General features: G+C 32.5%; 1 protein-coding gene across 1 annotated transcript in view; it reads left to right on the forward strand.

Moving 5' to 3' along the window:
• Positions 1 to 23,923, forward strand: part of Mad1 (Mitotic arrest-deficient 1) — a 183,894-nt gene that overhangs the window by 138,468 nt on the left and 21,503 nt on the right. The window contains exon 11 of the mRNA XM_089086702.1: positions 2,750 to 2,937. Coding sequence (XP_088942828.1) covers positions 2,750 to 2,937 — 188 coding nt within the window. The remainder of the gene's footprint in view (positions 1 to 2,749; positions 2,938 to 23,923) is intronic.

Here is a 23,923-nt window from a genome sequence, read left to right on the forward strand (position 1 = left end):
ATTCTGGAAAAAATATTATTTTTCATCAAAGTAGTGCCTTTTCTTTTTTTTTTGTGTTTTTTTTTAGCATCCAGGTTTCGCCAGAGATGTCGTAAGTAAAGGATTGTCTCCAAAGTTAGGGATTTACATGTTTGTATGAGTTTCGTGCTTTTCACAATATGTCATTTTGTATGAAAGTTTTATATGGATTTTTTTTTCGTTTTTTATTATATTTAATGTTAACTGGTCGCTTTGAAAGAGGTTCACAAAGCGTCTTTTGGTCAATAATACAACAGATAAAAAATCACCTCTAGTGTTTGAGGTGTTAAATTAACACATTTTAGCTAAAGATGAAACATTTTTGGAGGCTCAGGGAACACATTCATGGACCAAAAAGTCGGCAACCACAATGGTCATATATAAGAGGGGATTTTATTTGTTTTAAAAGTTTGAGTTAAGGTTATGTCCCCTGTCCAAGTTCTTGATATGACATTTTCCTGCAGTCCTATGATTTTAGTGTTTCAGCGTAAGAATACTTTTTTGGCACTTCAAAGCTGTGTTATAGCGTTAGTTACTACCGAATAGCATTTCTGAAATTTGCTTTCCTTTTTCGGTTGAAAAAACCGTCAGAAAAACTTTCTTTTGAGGACATTTAGGGATACTATTCCCATTCGTGGACGACCTGTTTTTTGTTTGACCCTAGATCCTTCATCTGAAGAGCGCGTCCTAGCTATCTCACCTTTTTCTCATTATAGCCCTAGAAAGCAGAATTGAAACACATTTTTCGTACAACTTACTGTTTTCAAATACGGCCAGTCAGGCGGCTACCCGGAACAATCCATTGACGATTTCTCTAAAAAAAAAGATCTAAAAAGTCCTCCTCTGTCTTTCGGAGCGCCCTTGCTTCAGAATCATGTTTGACCATTGTCATCTCTGTAGCTTCCAGTATTCTAATCTGGGTTCGCAGACTTATATTCCTATTCTTCCGAAAAGGATGTATTTAAACTTAACTGGTGACAATTTGAATTTTTTCTTAACGTCCCTGTATTTATGAACATGTGTTTTTGGAGGATTTGGGTGAGCATAAAGTTTTTTTTTTGGGGGGGGGGGGATTCGGAGAAATTCTGAAAAACTGGGGATGGTGGAAATACTCTTCATAAATTGTCTTATAAATAGTTCTGGTTTTCTCTTTTATTAAAATTTATGTTTGTTGTTTGTTTATTATATTATAAATATATGTACATATTTTTGGTATTTTTTTTCTTTAATTCGACAGCTTTAATTGTATCAATGCCAGACGTTCTCGAAGACGGCTCCATGTTTTTCCGGGAAAATTGGCATCCTGTGATATTCTGGCCTAAAAAAAATGATCTAGATAGGTCAGAAGTTTGAGGAAATTCGTTAAGAGTATTAATTTTAGAAAAAAAAAATGTGAATGACGTCCTTTTTATATACATCAGTATTGCAAAGGCGTTGTCACACTTGTCACACTTATGTGGAAAAATTGTAGATTTTCATGCATGGAAAAGTTTATATTAAATTGCTTAAAGAGCAAAAAACTGGTAATTGCAAAAATATTTGCATTTAATTTGACAAAAGAGAAACAAACCCTAAAAAAGAGAAACAAAAGTTTGAAGCTTAGTAGAAATCGTCGTTAGAAATCGGAAATGCTGTAATAATCAAATATTTTTAAATAGATACCAGTATGAAAAGACATTAAATTGCGTAAAGAACAAAAAACCGGTAATTGCAAAAATATTTGCATATATTTTGACAACTGCTTACAATAATACAAAAACCTCAAAAAGAGAAACAAAAGTTTGAAGCTCAGTAGAAACTCTTGTTAGAAGTCGGACATGCTCTAATAATCAAATATCTGAATAGACTTCAGTATGAATATATATTACGTTGCCTAAAGAGCAAAAAACTGCTAATTGCTAAAATATTTGTATATATTTCAACAAGGGATGACAAAAATTCAAAAACCTTAAAAAAAACCAAAAGTTTGAAGCTTAGTAGAAATCATCATTAGGAATTGTACTTTCTTGAATAATCAAATATCTTTGAGAAAACTGCAGTATGAAAAGACAGCAAATTATCTGCGGTTAGAAGACAAGCGACAATAAGAATCCATATATAGAAGCCTGCCACGTGCCTAGTGCCCGGGCCAGGCGGCTGGTAATTGCAAAAATAGTTGTATATATTTTAACAAGGGTTTACAACAATTCAAAAACCAAAAAAAAGAAAACCAAAAGTTTGAAGCTTACTAGATATCATTGTCAGAAATCGGACCTGCTTTTGCCGGGGCCCAAAGGCGAAGCCTTCTTTGAGGGGCATCTCTTTTGATGCCCCTGCTGTGTTACCCTGCTTTTGGGGAAGGGGGAACTAAGGTTTACTGTGTTTTTTTTTGTATTGTTTGTTAAATTACAAATTAAATTGGATTGAAAATGAATAATAAAAGATATTTCTAAAGGACGAAGGAGTTTAACCCTAAATTTATAACTTTCCATGTGGGTAGTAGTTTTTAAGAAAGGTTAAGGTTATCCAAAGGGTTATATTGGCTGAGGGGCGTACGCAGGGGTTGGGGTTGAAATCCTAATTTTTTCCATATCTTTGTGTACTTCTTATTCAAACTGTCTAATAGACTTTCTTTACTTCTATTCCCCTCCCCCTCCCAAAAAAAGGATTCCTGCATGCATACCTGTATTGAATATCTTTTATGCTGCAATGATACCCATATTTATACAATATATTTTTTGATGGATTTTAGCATTAAAAGCTCAGCTAGAGTCATCCAATCGTGTCCAAGAAAGATTGAAAGAAGCGTTTCGTACGACTTCCTCAAATTTTCGGGAGACCATAAGACAAGTTTTTGGCTATAAGATTGACTCCATTCCGCCCAAATATTATATGAGGTCTATTTACAGCGCTTCTGAAAACGATCGTCTGCTGTTTGTGGTGAGTTTTTTTTTTTTTTTTTTTTTTTTTATGTCAGGCGAGAGTCCACTTGGAAGATGACTGCTGAGGCTAGGTCCGCACACATAAATTTATTTCTGGAAAAGAGAATATTTCTGAAGCAGGTTTAAATCCAGAAAAAAAGTAAAAAAGAATTTGACGATAAATTTTCAGGAGCAGCAACCCTAAGCACCATTCACTCTGATTTCTTCAAGGAGGATATACGTGGGAAAGGTACTCTAAAGATAACCTAGTTCGGCCAGGCACATCTATCTGGAACCAGTTCAATTTATATATATATATATATATATATATATATATATATATATATATATATATATAAGTAGTAAGCGCCTAATGCATTGAAAATATACACGCAAACCTACGCCTGAGGCATGAATATGCGGGTATATTTTCAAGTAATTGGGTTACCAGGGTCATTTGCCTATTACAATGACCTTCCGCTTTTTCTGGTAGGTAATTCTAATCTAGAGGTCAATACATCTTTCAAAGAGGAACGAGTACGCAATACCGGTCCTAGTGTGATTGATTTTTTGGACAATTGCCTTTAGTCAAGAATAGTTTGTTAGGAATGTGTCGTTGCTAAAGCTAACTCTCATTGAAAAAAAGGGGTATAAAGCTTTTTGTTTTTGATAAGAATTGCACAATGAATGTATCGTTTGACGTGGGTATTTTTTATGAGCCAATCAGAGGTTGTTCAATATACGATAACTTGATTTGTGGTTGAGATTTGAATAAAAGAAATGGTTATGTTATTTGCTTGCGTGTATAGGAATTCCCATGTTATTTGCTTGCAGGTATAGATATTCCCTTGTTATTTGCTTGCATGTATAGGAATTCCCATGTTATTTGCTTACTTGTATAGGAATTCCCATGTTATTTGCTTCCATGTATAGGAATTCCCATGTTATTTGCTTGCGTGTATAGTAATTCCCAAGTTATTTGCCTGCATGCATAGGAATTCCCTTGTTATTTGCTTGTATGGATATTAATGAAAATCTTATTTGATTTAAAGTATAAGTATTTATTTATTATTTGATTACGTGTATATGAATTCCAAAGTCATTTTCTTGCGTGTATAGTAAATACATTGGCATTTGATTACCTTTCAAATGATTCAAATGTGATGTTATAGAGAGTAAAGGGAATGACATGTTTTTGGCTTCCTTCTATGGGAATTCCCATGTTATTTGCTTGCATGTATAGGAATTCCCATGTTATTTGCTTGCATGTATAGGAATTCCCATGTTATTTGTTTGCGTGTATAGGAATTACCAAGTTATTTGCTTGCTTGTATATGAAATCCCATGTTATTTGCGTGGATGTATATGTAAAGCAACTTTATTTTGCTTTAGTTTTACTTAATTACATGGTTTTATGCTTTATTGTATCGGAATTACAATGTTATTTGATTGCGTGTTTAGTAATTCCCATGTTATTATCTGGCATGTATATTAATTCCAAAGTTATTTTATTGCGTCTATAGGAAGACACATGATCGTATATTTAAGGAAAATTACTACCCATTTTTTTTTAGGTAGTTTAATTTACGAACCCTTTATGATTCTTTAAAGAATATGAATTAAAATGATATTTGCTTGCATTTATAGGAATACAAATGTTATTTGCGTGCATGTATAGGAATTCCTATGTTATTTGCTTGCGTGTATAGGAATTCCCATGTTATTTGCTTGCGTGTATAGGAATTCCCTTGTTATTTGCTTACATGTATAGGAATTCCAAAGTTATTTGCTTGCGTGTATATGAATTCCCATGTTATTTGCTTGCGTGTATAGGAATTACCATGTTATTTGCTTGCGTGTATAGGAATTCCCATGTTATTTGCTTGCATGTATAGGAATTCCCATGTTATTTGATTGCGTGTATAGGAATTCCCATGTTTTTTTCGTGCATGTTTAGGAACTCCCCTGTTCATTTCTTTCATTTTTTGGTTTTGTCACTGTTATGTGCTTGCTGGTATAGGAACTCCCATGTTATTTTGCTTGCTTACATCGGAATTCCCGGGTTATTTGCTTGCACCTCTTTGTTAGACTATTGTGGATGTTTGTGTGTATTCAGGCCATGTGTCTCTTTGTTGGAGGTGTGCGTCTCTTGTCTCTTTGGGCTGTGTCTCTCTTTGAGCTGTTTGAGTCTTTTTGGTCTGTTTATGTGTCTCTCTGACCTGTTTGAGTCTTTTTGATCTGTTTGTGTCTCTTTGGGCTGTTTGAGTCTTTTTTGGGCTGTGTTTGTATCTTTGGGCTTCTGTCTCTTTGGGCTGGTTGGGTTTAGTTGGGCTAGGTGTATCTCTATGGGCTGTTTGAGTCATTTTGGTCTATGTGTCTTTCTTTTGGCTGTTTGTGTCTCTTAGGGGTCATGTGTGCCTCTTTGGGCTATGTGTGTCTCTTTGGGACGTTTGAATCTTTTGGTCTGTATGTGTCTTTATGGGCGGTTTTTTTTTTGGTCTTTGCTTGTTTCTTTTGTCGTTTTTCTTATCTTTTGGGTGTTTGTATAGTTTTAATGTTTTTTTCTTTTTTTTCTTTTTTTGTATATTTTATCTGTTTTATTCTTTTTTTGGCTGTGTTTGTCTCTGTGGGCTTCTGTCTCTTTGGGCTGTTTGTGTTTCTTTGGGATATGTGTGTCTCTTTGGGCTGTTTGAGTCATTTTGGTCTGTGTGTGTGTGTCTCTTTAGTCTGTATGTCTCTTTGGGCAGTTTGAATCTTTTTTGTCTGTGTGTGTTTCTTTTGGTTGTTTGTGTACCTTAGAGGCCATGTGTGTCTCTTTGGGTAATGTGTGTCTCTTTGGAGGGTTTGAATCTTTTTGGTTTGTATGTCTCTGTATGGGCGTTTTTTTTGTCTATTTTATATGTGTGTGTGTGTCTTTGGGCTTTGTGTGTCTCTTTAGGCTGTATATCACTTTGGGCAGTTTGAATCTTTATGGTCTGTGTGTGCCTCTTTTGGCTGTTTGTGTCGTTTTGGGCTTTGTGTCTCTATGTTGGATGTGTGCTTCTCTTTGGGCCGTGTACGTCTCTTTGAGCTGTATGTGTCTCTTTGGGCTGTGGGTGTCTCTTTGTGATGTGTGTGTCTCTTTAGGCGGTGTCTCGTTGGACTGTGTGTCTTTTTGGGGTGTCTGAGTCTTTTTGGTCTATGTTTGTCTCTTTGGGCTGTTTGTGTCTCTTTGAGCTGTGTATGTTTCTTTGGGCTTTGTGTGTCTCTTTGAGCTATGTGTCAGTACGTTTAAGCAATAAATATCTTTAAGCTTAACCCGTCTTTATTCTTTAGAATAGTTCTATTGTAAGCATGTAACAAACTCGTTCCTGAAGTCACCTCTTGGATACACAATGCAAAAACTTCATTTAAGAAACTATGAAAAAAATGTAAGTAAGTAACAAATTCTTTCTTGAGGTCACCTCTTGGATATACAATACATAAATTTCATTAAAGAAATTATGAAAAAATTGTAAGTAAGTAGCAAATTGTTTCCTGAATTCACCAGCTGGATAAACAAAAAGACATTTCGTTCAAGAAATAATGACAAAATTCTAAGTAAGTAACAAACTTTCTTGAAGTTACCTCATGGATACACAATGCAGTAATTTCATTTAAGAAATTATGAAAAAAATTAAAGCAAGTAACAAACTCTTTCATGAAGTCACCTCGTGGATATGAAAAAATTGTTAGTAAGTAGCAAATTCTTTTTTGAATTCACCTGCTGGATAAACAAAAAAAGACATTTCGTTCAAGAAACTATGACAAAATTTAAAGTAGGTAACAAACTCTTTATTGTTTTCATGACTTAGATACACGATGTAGAAATTAAATTCAAGAAATTATGAAAAAATTCTCAGTCTAAGTAGCAAATTCTTTCTTGAATTCACCTGTTGGATAAATAAAAAGACATTTCGTTCAAGAAATTATGACAAAATTCTAAGTAAGTAACAAACTCTTTATTGTTTTCGCGAGTTAGATAAACGATGTAGAAATTAAATTCAAGAAATTATGAAAAAATTCTCAGTAAGTAACTATTTCTTTCTTGAAGTCAACTCAGTAAGTAACACTTTCATTCTTGAAGTCAATTAATTTATACACAATGAGTAAATTTAAAACATTAAATTATTAAAAAATAGTAATTAATGATCAGATTCCTTCTTGAGTTCACTTGTCTAATAAAAAAATCGACACTTCTTTAAAGAAATTATTACAAAACTAGAATTAAGTAACAAAATTATTATTGTTATAAAGAGGTACATATAGGAATTAGAAATCAAATTCAAGAAATTATGAAAAAATTCTCAGTCTATGTAGCAAATTCTTTCTTGAATTCACCTGTTGGATAAACAAAAAAGACATTTCGTTCAAGAAATTATGACAAAATTCTAAGTAAGTAACAAACTTTATTGTTTTCACGAGTTAGATAAACGATGTAGAAATTAATTTCAAGAAATTATGAAAAATTCTCAGTAAGTAACCATTTCTTTCTTGAAGTCAACTCTTGGATACACAGTACGGAAATTTCATTCAAGAAATTATGAAAATATCTGTAAGTAAGTAACAAACTCTTTATTGATTCCACCTCTTGGATATACAGTACAGATACTTCATTCAAGAAATTATGAAAAAATCGCAAGTAAGTAACTTTTTTTCTCTTTATCACATACAATTTACACATATCGACATGATGCAGAAATTTAATTCAAGAAATTATGAAAAAATTCTCAGTAAGTAACAATTTCTTTCTTGAAGTCAACTCTTAGATACACAATACGGGAATTTCATTCAAGAAATTATGAAAAAATTGTAACTAAGTAGCAAATTCTTTCTTGAATTCACTTGTTGAATAAACAAAAAGACATTTCATTCAAGAAATTATGACAAAATTCTAAAAGTAAGTAACAAACTCTTTATTGTTTTCACGAGTTAGATATACGATGTAGAAATTAAATTCAAGAAATTATGAAAAAATTCTCAGTCCAAGTAGCAAATTCTTTCTTGAATTCACCTGTTGGATAAACAAAAAGACATTTCCTTCAAGAAATTATGACAAAATTCTAAGTAAGTAACAAACTCTTTATTGTTTTCACGAGTTAGATATACGATGTAGAAATTAAATTCAAGAAATTATGAAAAAATTCTCAGTCTAAGTAGCAAATTCTTTCTTGAATTCACCTCTTGGATAAACAAAAAGACATTTCGTTCAAGAAATTATGACAAAATTCTAAGAAAGTAACAAACTCTTTATTGTTTTCAGGAGTTAGATAAACGTTGTAGAAATTAATTTCAAGAAATTATGAAAAAATTCTCAGTAAGTAACCATTTCTTTCTTGAAGTCAACTCTTGGATACACAGTACGGAAATTTCATTCAAGAAATTATGAAAATATTTGTAAGTAAGTAAAAAACTCTTTATTGATTCCACCTCTTGGATATACAGTACAGATACTTCATTCAAGAAATTATGAAAAAATCGCAAGTAAGTAACTTTTTTCTCTTTATCACAAACAATTTTCACTTAGCTACATGATGCAGAAATTTAATTCAAGAAATTATGAAAAAATTCTCAGTAAGTAACAATTTCATTCTTGAAGTCAACTCTTAGATACACAATACGTGAATTTCATTCAAGAAATTATGAAAAAATTGTAACTAAGTAGCAAATTATTTCTTTAATTCACCTGTTTAATAAACAAAGACATTCCATTCAGGAAATTATGAAAAAATTCTAAGTAAGTAACAAACTCTTTATTGTTTTCACGAGTTAGATATACGACGTAGAAATTAAATTCAAGAAATTATGAAAAAATTCTCAGTCTAAGTAGCAAATTCTTTCTTGAATTCACCTGTTGTATAAACAAAAAGACATTTCGTTCAAGAAATTATGACAAAATTCTAAGTAAGTAACAAACTCTTTATTGTTTTCACAAGTTAGAAAAAAGATGTAGAAATTAATTTCAATAAATTATGAAAAAATTCTCAGTAATTAACAATTTATTTCTTGAAGTCAACTCTTGGATACACAGTACAGAATTTTCATTCAAGAAATTATGAAAATATTTGTAAGTAACAAACTCTTTATTGATTCCACCTCTTGGATATACAGTACAGATACTTCATTCAAGAAATTATGAAAAAATCGAAAAAATATCCAAAAAGTTGGGTTGATCTAGGTTCACTTAGACTGGCGCGCCAGTCTAAGTGAACCTAGATTAACCCAACGTGTTGGATATCTCTCTCACTATGACTCTGTTTGTGTGTCGTGTCTGTGCGGGTCTCGTCTCTATGTATGTGTGTCATCTATGTGGTTGTGTTTTCTAAAAAACCAGTCTGGTTGAAAACGTGGAGTTTTCATACTGCTCACTTTTTGCAATGTGTAGGAAGCAGTGGGGAATCCCCGCTCATTTGGAAAGGTGCCAAGGAAAGGCATGCAAATAGCATGTAGTTTCAAAACGTGTTTAATCACGTTTCTTGAATGAAGTATCTGTACTGTATATTCAAGAGGTGAAATCAATAAACAGATTGTTACTTACTTACTTACAAATACTTTCATAATTTCTTGAATGAAATTTCCGTTTTGTCTATCTAAGAGTTGACTTCAAGAAAAAAATTGTAACTTACTGAGAATTTTTTCATAATTTCTTGAATTAAATTTCTACATCATGCAGCTAATTGAAAATTTTTTGCTATAAAGAGAAAAAAAAAAGTTACTTACTTGCGATTTTTCATAATTTCTTGAATAAAGTATCTGTACTGTATATCCAAGAGCTGTAATCAATAAAGAGTTTGTTACTTACAAATATTTTAATAAATTATTGAATGAATTTTACGTACTGTGTATCCAAGAGTTGACTTCAAGAAAGAAATGGTTACTTACTGAGAATTTTTTCATAATTTCTTGAAATTAATTTCTACATCGTTTATCTAACTCGTGAAAACAATAAAGAGTTTGTTACTTACTTAGAATTTTGTCATAATTTCTTGAATGAAATGTTTTTTTTTTTATCTAACAGGTGAATTCAAGAAAGAATTTGCTGCTTAGACTGAGAATTTTTTCATAATTTCTTGAATTTAATTTCTACATCGTATATCTAACTTGTGAAAACAATAAAGAGTTTGTTACTTACTTAGAATTTTGTCATAATTTCTTGAATGGAATGTCTTTTTGTTTATTCAACAAGTAAATTAAAGAAAGAATTTGCTAATTAATTGCAATTTTTTAATAATTTCTTGAATAAAATTCCCGTACTGTGTATCTAAGAGTTGACTACAAGAATGAAATTGTTACTTACTGAGAATTTTTTCATAATTTCTTGAATTAAATTTCTACATCATGTAGCTAAGTGAAAATTGTTTGTGATAAAGAGAAAAAAAGTTACTTACTTGCGATTTTTTCATAATTTCTTGAATGAAGTATCTGTACTGTATATCCAAGAGGTGGAATCAATAAAGAGTTTGTTACTTACTTACAAATATTTTCATAATTTCTTGAATGAAATTTTCGTACTGTGTATCCAAGAGTTGACTTCAAGAAAGAAATGGTTACTTACCATAAATTTAATTTCTACATCGTATATCTAACTCGTGAAAACAATAAAGAGTTTGTTACTTACTTAGAATTTTGTCATAATTTCTTGAATGAAATGTCTTTTTGTTTATTCAACAAGTGAATTCAAGAAAGAATTTGCTACTTAGTTACAATTTTTTCATAATTTCTTGAATGAAATTTCCGTACTGTGTATCCAAGAGTTGACTTCAAGAAAGAAATGGTTACTTACTGAGAATTTTTTCATAATTTCTTGAAATTAATTTCTACAACGTTTATCTAACTCCTGAAAACCATAAAGAGTTTGTTACTTACTTAGAATTTTGTCATAATTTCTTGAACGAAATGTCTTTTTGTTTATCCAACAGGTGAATTCAAGATAGAATTTGCTACTTAGACTGAGAATTTTTTCATAATTTCTTGAATTTAATTTCTACATCGTATATCTAACTCGTGAAAACAATAAAGAGTTTGTTACTTACTTAGAATTTTGTCATAATTTCTTGAACGAAATGTCTTTTTGTTTATCTAACAGGTAAATTTAATAAAGAATTTGTTATTTATACTGATAATTTTTTCATAATTTATTGAATTTAATTTCTAAGTCGTATATCTAACTCGTGAAAACAATAAAGAGTTTGTTAATCCCTTATAATTTTTTCAAAATTTCTTGAATGGAATGTCTTTTTTCTTATCCATCAGGTGAATTCAAGAAATAATTTGCTACTTAGTTACAATTTTTTCATAATTTCTTGAATGAAATTCCCGTATTGTGTATCTAAGTCATAATTTTGTCATAATTGTCTTTTTTTGTTTATCCAGCAGGTGAATTCAAAAAAGAATTTGCTACTTACTAGCAATTTTTTCATATCCATGAGGGGACTTCATGAAAGAGTTTGTCACTTGCTTAAAATTTATTCATAAGTACTTAAATAAAATTTCTTCCTTGGTTAACCATGAGGTAACTTCAAGAAAGAGTTTGTTACTTACTTAGAATTTTGTCATAATTTCTTGAACGATATATCTTTTTTTATCCAACAGGTGAATTCAAGAAAGAATTTGCTACTTAGACTGACAATTTTTTCATAATTTCTTGAATTTAATTTCTACGTCGTATATCTAACTCGTGAAAACAATAAAGAGTTTGTTACTTACTTAGAATTTTGACATAATTTCTTGAACGAAATGTCTTTTTGTTTATCTAACAGGTGAATTCAAGAAAGAATTTGCTACTTAGACTGAGAATGTTTTCATAATTTATTGAATTTAATTTCTACATCGTATATCTAACTCGTGAAAACAATAAAGAGTTTGTTACTTACTTAGAATTTTGTCATAATTTCTTGAATGAAATGTCTTTTTGTTTATTCAACAAGTGAATTCAAGAAAGAATTTGCTACTTAGTTACAATTTTTTCATAATTTCTTGAATGAAATTTCCGTACTGTGTATCCAAGAGTTGACTTCAAGAAAGAAATGGTTACTTACTGAGAATTTTTTCATAATTTCTTGAAATTAATTTCTAAAACGTTTATCTAACTCCTGAAAACCATAAAGAGTTTGTTACTTACTTAGAATTTTGTCATAATTTCTTGAACGAAATGTCTTTTTGTTTATCTAACAGGTGAATTCAAGAAAGAATTTGCTACTTAGACTGAGAATTTTTTCATAATTTCTTGAATTTAATTTCTACATCGTATATCTAACTCGTGAAAACAATATAGAGTTTGTTACTTACTTAGAATTTTGTCATAATTTCTTGAACGAAATGTCTTTTTGTTTATCCAACAGGTGAATTCAAGAAAGAATTTGCTACTTAGACTGAAAATTTTTTCATAATTTCTTGAATTTAATTTCTACATCGTATATCTAACTCGTGAAAACAATAAAGAGTTTGTTACTTACTTAGAATTTTTTCATAATTTCTTGAATGAAATGTATTTTTGTTTATTCAACAAGTGAATTCAAGAAAGAATTTGCTACTTAGTTACAATTTTTTCATAATTTCTTGAATGAAATTCCCGTATTGTGTATCTAAGTCATAATTTTGTCATAATTGTCTTTTTTTGTTTATCCAGCAGGTGAATTCAAAAAGAATTTGCTACTTACTAACAATTTTTTCATATCCACGAGGTGACTTCATGAAAGAGTTTGTTACTTGCTTAAAATTTTTTCATAATTTCTTAAATGAAATTTCTGCATTGTGTATCCGTGAGGTAACTTCAAGAAAGAGTTTGTTACTTACTTAGAATTTTGTCATAATTTCTTGAACGAAATGTCTTTGTTTATCCAACAGGTGAATTCAAGATAGAATTTGCTACTTAGACTGAGAATTTTTTCATAATTTCTTGAATTTAATTTCTACATCGTATATCTAACTCGTGAAAACAATAAAGAGTTTGTTACTTACTTAGAATTTTGTCATAATTTCTTGAACGAAATGTCTTTTTGTTTATCCAACAGGTGAGTTCAAGAAAGAATTTGCTACTTAGACTGAAAATGTTTTCATAATTTCTTGAATTTAATTTCTACATCGTATATCTAACTCGTGAAAACAATAAAGAGTTTGTTACTTACTTAGAATTTTGTCATAATTTCTTGAATGAAATGTCTTTTTGTTTATTCAAAAAGTGAATTCAAGAAAGAATTTGCTACTTAGTTACAATTTTTTCATAATTTCTTGAATGAAATTTCCGTACTGTGTATCCAAGAGTTGACTTCAAGAAAGAAATGGTTACTTACTGAGAATTTTTTCATAATTTCTTGAAATTAATTTCTACAACGTTTATCTAACTCCTGAAAACCATAAAGAGTTTGTTACTTACTTAGAATTTTGTCATAATTTCTTGAACGAAATGTCTTTTTGTTTATCCAACAGGTGAATTCAAGAAAGAATTTGCTACTTAGACTGAGAATTTTTTCATAATTTCTTGAATTTAATTTCTACATCGTATATCTAACTCGTGAAAACAATAAAGAGTTTGTTACTTACTTAGAATTTTGTCATAATTTCTTGAACGAAATGTCTTTTTGTTTATCCAACAGGTGAATTCAAGAAAGAATTTGCTACTTAGACTGAGAATTTTTTCATAATTTCTTGAATTTAATTTCTACATCGTATATCTAACTCGTGAAAACAATAAAGAGTTTGTTACTTACTTAGAATTTTGTCATAATTTCTTGAATGAAATGTCTTTTTGTTTATTCAACAAGTGAATTCAAGAAAGAATTTGCTACTTAGTTACAATTTTTTCATAATTTCTTGAATGAAATTCCCGTATTGTGTATCTAAGAGTTGACTTTAAGAAAGAAATTGTTACTTACTGAGAATTTTTTCATAATTTTTTGAATTAAATTTCCGCATCATGTAGCTAAGTGAAAATTGTATGTGATAAAGAGAAAAAAAAGGTACTTCTTTGTGATTTTTTCATAATTTCTTGAATGAAGTATCTTTACTGTATATCCATGAGGTGGAATCAATAAAGATTTTGTTACTTACTTACAAAAATTTTCATAATTTTTTGAATGAAATTTCCGTACTGTGTATCCAAGAGTTGACTTCAAGAAAGAAATGGTTACTTACTGAGAATTTTTCATAATTTCTTGAAATTAATTTATACATCGTTTATCTAACTCGTGAAAACAATAAAGAGTTTGTTACTTACTTAGAATTTTTTCATAATTTATTTAAAGAAATGTTTTTTTTGTTTATCAATCAGGTGAATTCAAGAAAGAATTTGCTACTGAGAATGAGAATTTTTTCATAATTTCTTGAATTTAATTTCTACATCGTATATCTAACTTGTGAAAACAATAAAGAGTTTGTTACTTACTTAGAATTTTGTCATAATTTCTTGAATGAAATGTCTTTTTGTTTATTCAACAAGTGAATTCAAGAAAGAATTTGTTACTTAGTTACAATTTTTTCATAATTTCTTGAATGAAATTCCCGTATTGTGTATCCAAGAGTTGACTTCAAGAAAGAAATTGTTACTTACGAGTTGACTTCAAGAAAGAAATAGTTACTTACTGAGAATTTTTCATAATTTCTTGAAATTAATTTCGACATCGTTTATCTAACTCACAAAAACAAAAAAGAGTTTGTTACTTTCTTACAATTTTGTCATAATTTCTTGAACGAAATTTCTTTTCGTTTATCCAACAGGTGAATTAAAGAAAGAATTTACTACTTAGACTGAGAATTTTTTCATAATTTATTGAATTTAATTTCTACATCGTGTATCTAAGTCATGAAAACAATAAAGAGTTTGTTACCTACTTTGAATTTTGTCATAGTTTCTTGAATGAAATGTCTTTTTTTGTTTATCCAGCAGGTGAATTCAAAAAAGAATTTGCTACTTACTAACAATTTTTTCATATCCACTAGGTGACTTCATGAAAGAGTTTGTTACTTGCTTAAAATTTTTTCATTATTTCTTAAATGAAATTTCTGCATTGTGTATCCATGATGTAACTTCAAGAAAGAGTTTGTTGCTTACTTAGAATTTTGTCATAATTTCTTGAACGAAATGTCTTTTTGTTTCATAATTTCTTGAATTTAATTTCTAAATCGTATATCTAACTCGTGAAAACAATAAAGAGTTTGTTACTTACTTACAATTTTTTAATAGTTTCTTAAATGAAGTTTCTGCATTGTGTATCCAAGAGGTGACTTCAGGAACGAGTTTGTTACATGCTTACAATAGAACTATTCTAAAGAATAAAGACGGGTTAAGCTTAAAGATATTTATTGCTTAAACGTACTGACACATAGCTCAAAGAGACACACAAAGCCCAAAGAAACATACACAGCTCAAAGAGACACAAACAGCCCAAAGAGACAAACATAGACCAAAAAGACTCAGACACCCCAAAAAGACACACAGTCCAACGAGACACACACAGCCTAAAGAGACACACACATCACAACGAGACACACACAGCCCAAAGAGACACATACAGCTCAAAGAGACTTACACGGCCCAAAGAGAAGCATACATCCAACAGACAGACACAAAGCCCAAAAAGACACAAACAGCCAAAAGAGGCACACACAGACCATAAAGATTCAAACTGCCCAAAGAGATATACAGCCTAAATATACACACACTGCCAAAATATAAACACACAGTATAAATATAAATACAAACATTCTTAATATAAAAAAAACCCCAAACGAGACACACACACAGAAAAAATATAAAAAAAAACGCCCATACAGAGACATACAAACCAAAAAGATTCAAACCCTCCAAAGAGACACACATTACTCAAAGAGACACACATGGCCTCTAAGGGACACAAACAACCAAAAGAAACACACACAGACCAAAAAGATTCAAACTGCCCAAAGAGACATACAGCCTAAAGAGACACACACACACAGACCAAATTGACTCAAAAAGCACAAATATACACACATAGCCCAAAGAAACACAAACAGCCCAAAGAGACAGAAGCCCAAAGAGACAAACACAGCCCAAAAAAGACTCAAACAGCTCAAAGAGACACAAACAGATCAAAAAGACTCAAACAGTCAAACGAGACTCAAAACGCCAAAAGAAACACACACACACAAAAAAAAAAAACCGCCCATACAGACACATACAGACCAAAAGATTCAAACGTCCCAAAGAGACAGACAAAGCCCAAAGAGGCACACACGACCCCAAAGAGACACAAACAGCCAAAAGAAAGACACACAGACCAAAATGACACAAACAGCCCAAAGAGATACACATAGCCCTAAGAAACACAAACAGCCCAAAGAGACAGAAGCCCAAAGAGACAAACACAGCCCAAAAAAGACTCAAACAGCCCAAAGAGACACAAACAGATCAAAAAGACTCAAACAGCTCAAAGAGACACACAAACAGACCAAAAAGACTCAAACAGCTCAAAGAGAGACACAGCCCAAAGAGACAAGAGACGCACACATCCAACAGAGAGACACAATGCCCGAAAAGACACAAACAGCCAAAAGAGGCTCACACAGACATGCAAGCAAATAACATGGGAATTCCTATACACGCAAGCAAATAACATGGGAATTCCTATAAAAGCAAGCAAATAACCGAGGAAATACCTAAACATCAAAGCAAATAACATGGGAGTTCCTATACATGCAAGCAAATAACATGGGAATTCCTATACACGCAAGCAAATCACATGGTAATTCATATACATGAAATCAAATAACATGGTAATTCCTATACACGCAAGCAAATAACCTGGGAATTCCTATACAAGCAAGCAAATAACAAGGGAATTCCTATACACGCAAGCAAATAACTTGGGAATTCCTATACATGTAAGCAAATAACAAGGGGATTCCTAAACATGCAAGCAAAGAACATGGGAATTCCTATACACGCAAGCAAATAACATAGGAATTCCTATACATGCAAGCAAATAACATGGGAATTCCTATACATGCAAGCAAATAACAAGGGAATTCCTATACATGCAAGCAAATAACATGGGTATTACTATACACGCAATCAAATAAAAAGGGAATTCCTATACTCGCAAGAAACTAACTAGTGAAGTCCTATACATGCACGCATATAACATGTAGATTCCTATAAATCCCATAATAGATCTTGTTTAGATCTAGACCTTAACGTACATAAACTTGAACTTACGAGACTCGCTAGCAAATAACCTTTGGCGTCCAATACCCGAAAGCAAAATAACGTGGCAATGTCAGTACCGGAAAGAAATTAACTTATTGGTTTATACCCCTTCACTCACAAAAAATTGGAATACATGTAAACGCAAACACAGAACCTGGGAATTACTCTACATGTACTAAAATAACTTCGTAATTAATATTCAAGAAAGAAAATAACATGGGAATTCATATACATGCAAGAAAATAACATGGGAATTCCTATACATGCAAGCAAATAACATGGGAATTCCTATACATGAAAGCAAATAACAAGGGAATTCCTATACACGCAAGCAAATAACATGGGAATTCCTATACAAGCACGCAAATAACATGGGAATTCCTATACAGGCAAGCAAATAACATGGGAATTCCTATACATGCAAGCAAATAACAAGGGAATTTCTATGCATGCAAGCAAATAACATGGGAATTCCTATACACGCAAGCAAATAACATGGGAATTCCTATACATGCAAGCAAATAACATGGGAATTCCTATACACGCAAGCAAATAACATGGGAATTCCTATACATGCAAGCGAATAACAAGGGAATATCTATACCTGCAAGCAAATAACATGGGAATTCCTATACACGCAAGCAAATAACATAACCATTTCTTTTATTCAAATCCCAACCACAAATCAAGTTATCGTATATTGAACAACCTCTGATTGGCTCATAAAAAATGCCCACGTCAAACAATACATTCATTGTGCAATTCTGATCAAAAACAAAAAGCTTTATACCCCTTTATTCCAATGAGAGTTAGCTTTAGCAACAACACATTCCTAACAAACTAGTCTTGACTAAAGGCAATTGTCCAAAAAATCAATCACACTAGGACCGGTATTGCGTACTCGTTCCTCTTTGAAAGATGTATTGACCTCTAGATTAGAATTACCTACCAGAAAAACCGGAAGGTCATTGTAATAGGCAAATGACCCTGGTAACCCAATTACTTGAAAATATACACGCATATTCATGCCTCAGGCGTAGGTTTGCGTGTATATTTTCAATGCATTAGGCGCTTAATATATATATATATATATATATATATATATATATATATATATATATATATATATATATATATATGTATTAGATGGGGCCCATGCCCAAATTGTTGTGTCTCTGCTTGACCTAAAAAGCACCAAAAAGGTTATGCCACATAATTCGCCTTATTTGTGTTTTTTTTTTTGGATTTAGAACTTCTCCCAAAACAGGTACGTGAATTTTAAGGTCTCCTCTCCACCCTCGTTTTATTAAAAAAAAACTGCAATTTTCTAAGATTTTTCTATTGGTTGGTTAAGAATTATGAAGTTTTTTTTTGTTTTTTTTTTAGTAGTACCGTATTTTTGTAAGTGTTGTCACGTTGAAGTGTCAAAATAAATAAATAAAACTACTTATTTAAATATGACAACGCTTCCCTTCCGTAAAAGATAAACAATGGCGATCAGTTGATTCCCAAAGACAACTACACCTTCAGGGAAAAGCTACACCTTCTTAAGGTGTTCAGTGCCGTATGTTTTTGGCGTATTTTTTACCTACTTTTCTTTTTTTTAATTTCCCCCCCCTCCCTCCCTCCCTCATAACCAAAAACTACATTATGGAGTTTTTTTTCAGTAAAAATTGGATTCCTGATTTCCCCCTAATTTCTCAAAATATGTATGGGTATGGAAGTTTTCGAGAAATCATATTTCATTTTCATTATCCTTGGTACTTCAAGAGGTTGATAACAAACCTTTTTAATGGCATGATGTCAGCATTGACTGGGAGCCAACTGGTTACTGATGCCTAAAATAAGATTCCAGGCGAATAATAGTGTTGGGCGATATTAGATATCGATATCGGTGTATCGATATATCGCACCAAATATCGATATCGAATATCGGAAACTTTATATCGATATCAAAACTATATTATTTCGGCTCTTTCTGGTATCTACCAGGGAACTTCCAGCAGAAAATATTCAACATAGATATTTATTTCGCAAATGGCCGAGAAGAAGAATAATGTATTCAATTCACTGACTCATATTTGCTGATACAAAGCATGCACAGCTGTATCCATAAGCTGACAACGGCTTGTTCTTAAACTACCTTTAATGTGGGTAGACTCTCAAATGTTGATGAGAACTTCCAGAAGTCTTGGCTACATAAAATATCTTCTAAGCTTATAGGCATTGCTCAGATTACACTCAAGGTCAGGTCACGATTGCGACATACCTCAATTCACGTTTCTAGAAATTGTGTATTAACTATGACAATCATCTCCAAGTTAAGAGTACAATAGCAAGAGACATGGATTGGGCCTTATTGTAATCTGTATCAAAAGAAGCAAGTGCCGTCACAACTGCAGTGCCGTGATTCAGCCACTGCAGAATCAAGCCAGTTTGTGGGGAGCACATGACGGAGTTTCAGTAGTCAATGCAAAGTAAGCTTCATCAGCAGCTGCATCTATCACGGCTCTCCAGATTTTCAGTAGGGAGTCTTTAGTTCCAAGAAAAACTGATCCACTCAAGTCGTGGAAGTCTTGTAATATGGGTCTCAGAAATACCTATACGAACTTGTCATAAAATTATTGTCCATGTCCGCCACCAATGTCCTTTCTGAAAATGGATTCCAAGCCTGATCAGTTTAATTAAATAATTAGTGGTAACAAATCTTTAGTAAAGAGTGACTTAACCAAATAGCTACTGAAATTCTTAAACATAGAATTTCGATTGCCATAAAAACATTCAATAAATTGACTCTTTATGCCGACCCAAGATGTATAAAATTCATCAAGACTCATGTACTCATCAAAAGCTACGAGCCTCAAAGAATTTGCAGGAAAAGTTATGTAGAAATTGTTTTTAGACAGAGTGGGAACGCCCCTAAAAAGTCAAAACATCTTAATAAAAACTGCACCATCAGATTAGGCATATCAGAAAATCATACTGCAAAGGTTTCTAGCTTCCACGTGCAAAAATGGTAAATTTCGTAATTTTTGCCAGAAGAAAGATGACGGATGCGTGTTTGTAGGTTCTGTTGTTTTTTTTTTTGTTTTTTTTTTTGCCAGGGTGATTGTATTGAACCAATGGTCATATAAGATCGGGAGATGGCTTGCTCGAACGGGAATTACAGTTCTAGCTCCCCATTTTGTGACCAAAACGATCGGAGGGCAACTAGATTTCCCCTTCCTCCCACGCTCCTTTTCCCCAAAATCATTTGATCAACATTTTGAGATAGCCATTTTGATCAATATAGTTGAAAGGTCAAGTAATCATGTCTCTGGGGATGACATGGTCCTACAATCCCTGGGGAAAGGGTTGTAAGATATGAAATTTGTCCAGTGTTTACATATAGTATTTGTTATTGGAAAGTAAACAGACATTTTTGGAGGCGGTGATTTTTTTGTGGGGAGAATTTTCTGCGGGGGGGATTTTCCAAGGGGAGAATTTTCCGTGAAGATGGAAGTTTCTGGGGATGAACTTTCAAAGGGAAACTATACACGTAGGTATTTACGGGAATTCTTATACGAAATTCATTTTAAGTTGACCTACTTTCTCTTTGCGAACTAAATTTTATATTTGAAGAAATTCCGTGGATATAGCCCAGGTAAAATTTTTAAAGAAGTTAAAGTTGTCTGGGGGATATTTTCGTGGGGGTGGTAATTTTCCGCAGGAGAAATTCCCCATTGGGGAATTTTACACGAGAGAAACCTCCGTTGAGACATTGGGAGGAGAGAATTTCCAGGAAAAAAATTTCCACGGAGGGAGGATTTCTGGCGTAATTTGAAAAACGATTAGAAATAAAAAGAAAAATAATTTTTTTTTAAAACGAAGGTAGGTTAAAAACAATTTTCCAGGCGGAATTGCTGTAAAAAGTTTTTTTTTTCTTACGCGGGAGAAACTTTCCAAGGAAAATTTTTTTTGGGTAGATTTTCCATGGAGAGAAGAGGTATATCTTCCAGCATTATTTGAAAAACGATTAGAAATTAAATGAGATAGACTAATTTTTCCAACTAAAAGTAAGGAGTAACATTAAAACGAACAGAAATTACCCCGTGTATGAGGGTAGATCCCCCTCCTCAATACGTCGCTCTTCACGCTAATTTTAACTTTCTGTCCCAATTATTTAAGAACAACTCTTGAAACACAAGAATTGCTTAATTATATTAGCAGATCTAAAATACAAAAAGAAACCCTGGCGTGAAGAGCGAGGTATTGAGGAGGGGTTATCTCCCTTATATACGGGAAAATTTCTGTTCTTTTAAATTTTACTGTTGCTCCTTGCTTTCAGTTGAAAAAATTCCAATTTTTTTTATTTGATCACTGAAAGGCAGAACCAATTCTGAGGTGAAAATATTGACATGTTGCTTATTTGAATATCCAAAAATAACAAGTTTATTTTTCTTTATCCTGATTCCGAGTAATTCCAAGTCAGGGTTTTCGTAATGTTCATTCATGTAGTGGAAGTTTATTAATTTTACGAAAAATTTAAGTAATGTGTAATTTAAATTGAAATTTCATTAAAAATTTAAATTAATTTAAAATTTAAATTAAGATGCGCAAAATACTCTTTATTTGCAAATTTTGTTATTATATTTTGCCAAACCCCAAAGTTAATCTGGGCAAAAAATTGATCAGAAATATCGAAATCGACATATCGATTGTCGATATCGAAAGTGAAAATATCGATTTATCGTTTAATTAAAATATCGCCCAACACTAGCGAAGCAGTATGTAATCGCTCTGTTCATAATCCCACATTTGGAGGTTTCTCTCCTGGACGCTCATCTAACCCTTACTTCCCACAAGCTGTGTTTTGCGGAAAGCCGCAGTGATTTGTTGATTGCGTACAATTTTTTGCCAGGATTTTTGTGGAATAACGCCAAACTCGCATACATTGAAATTTTCCAACGCGTGCAAGAAGCGGGCTCAGGAATCAAGTGAATAGTTAATTGTTAAAAACGGATTGCGTTGAAAAACTTATTATCTCTATGAAATTTCCTAGGAATTCGTGAGATCTTATTGATTACTAGCTTACCCATGGCGCGTTGTTACGACCTCAAAAGAAAGGAAACTCAAGAAAAATCTTCCAAAAAAATGTTCCCCCGTGGAAAAATTCCCACGGTACAAGTGCAAAGAATTGGAAAAGGACATGCAAATCAAGTTTATTTTAATATGGAAAATCCACCTCCCCCGTGGAATCCCCTTCCGACAATGCCTTCCTGGAAAATTTTATCTATCTGTAAAATTATAATAGTATTTTTAAATTTGAAAATTATCTGAAAAAATGGGTGGGATAGGGCCTACCAAATTACGGAAACTGTTGGATACCAAATTCAGAGGATTTATTGTAAAAGAAATTGTATAATTACGGAAGTGTGTTAGATGACATAACTCATAATAAACAAACCCGTTAGTTGAATATACGTAAAATGTGACTATTGTGATCGGAAGGAACTGTCAAGTTTTTTTTGTTGAGTGATCTCTAATTTCAGTCAGTGCGAAAAGAATTAAGAAGTCTTTTGGAGATGGGGAGAAAAAAATGATACGTAAAACCTACGCGATTGGATGAACAGTGTAGTAATGCATAAAGGACAAACAGACATACATTTGATTTTATATATACAGATTTAATAGCACTAATAGAAGTCTAAGAGCAGCCAGTGGATTGAAACTTCTACAATATAAGACTAGGGTCTTTGCGGTTTTTCCGCGTCATGCCTGCGATTCTCAAAGCATCTTGTTCGTTCCTCCGCAAGTTAAGTACGTAGTTCGAATCGAGTATCTTTTATAAATTGCAGGATGTTTTCCACATTATAACAGTATAGGCTATCTGGAAATAGTTAGGCCTAGAATAGTCGAAAGATAGGGATTAAAAACAACTAGCGCCACCGACAGTGTAGCGTCTGGCGATATCATTTGAAAAAGTAGAAAATTCAATATTCGATATGATTAATCTAACATGCAATAGAATTAAAGCTGGAATTTCTCTGTAAGTGATAATTAATCAGCTTTTTTTCATATCAAATACTATCTTGGAAATATTAAGATAAGTTCATAATTGCTTCAGAGTTGCTACTTATAGTAGTTTGAGAGACAAGGGTGTATTCAAAGTTTTTTTTCGGGGGTAGAGGAGTACAAAAAAACTTCAAAAGCACATAAAATTTTGTTTATATGCATTTTTCTTACGTTTTTACGAGTCAGACCAGAATTTGGGGGGAGGGTTCAAACCTGCCCCGCCCCCTCACAACTGGATAAAGCCTTGGTGAGAGAAAACTAATGCAAAATTTTAAGAGATAATTTCTAAGTGGCCTCTTAAAGTCCTTCTATATTCACTCTCAGCCTCTTGAGGTCCGTTCAAACCTTCCCCCCTCCAACTGGATACAGCCTTGGTGAGAGAAAACTAATGCAAAATTTTACGAGATAATTTCTTAGTGGCCACTTGAAGTCCGTCAATATTCAGTCTCAGCCCCTTGAGGTCCGTTCAAACCTGCCCCCCCCCATCTGGATACAGCCTTGGTGAGGGAAAACTAATGCAACATTTTTAAGAGATAATTCGTAAGTGGCCTCTTGAAGTCCGTCCATATTCAGTCTCAGCCTCTTGAGGTCCGGTCAAACCTGCCCCCCCCCCCAACTGGACACAGCCTTGGTGAGAGAAAAATAATGCAACATTTTAAGAGATAATTCGTTAGTGGCCTCTTGAAGTCCGTCCATCTACAGTCTCAGCCTCCACTCAAACCTTGCCCCCCCCCCCAACTGGATACAG

Source organism: Artemia sp. Qi Xiang Cuo, chromosome 3 (assembly GCF_049724085.1).
Source record: "Artemia sp. Qi Xiang Cuo chromosome 3, ASM4972408v1, whole genome shotgun sequence".
Lineage (NCBI taxonomy): Eukaryota > Metazoa > Arthropoda > Branchiopoda > Anostraca > Artemiidae > Artemia > Artemia sp. Qi Xiang Cuo.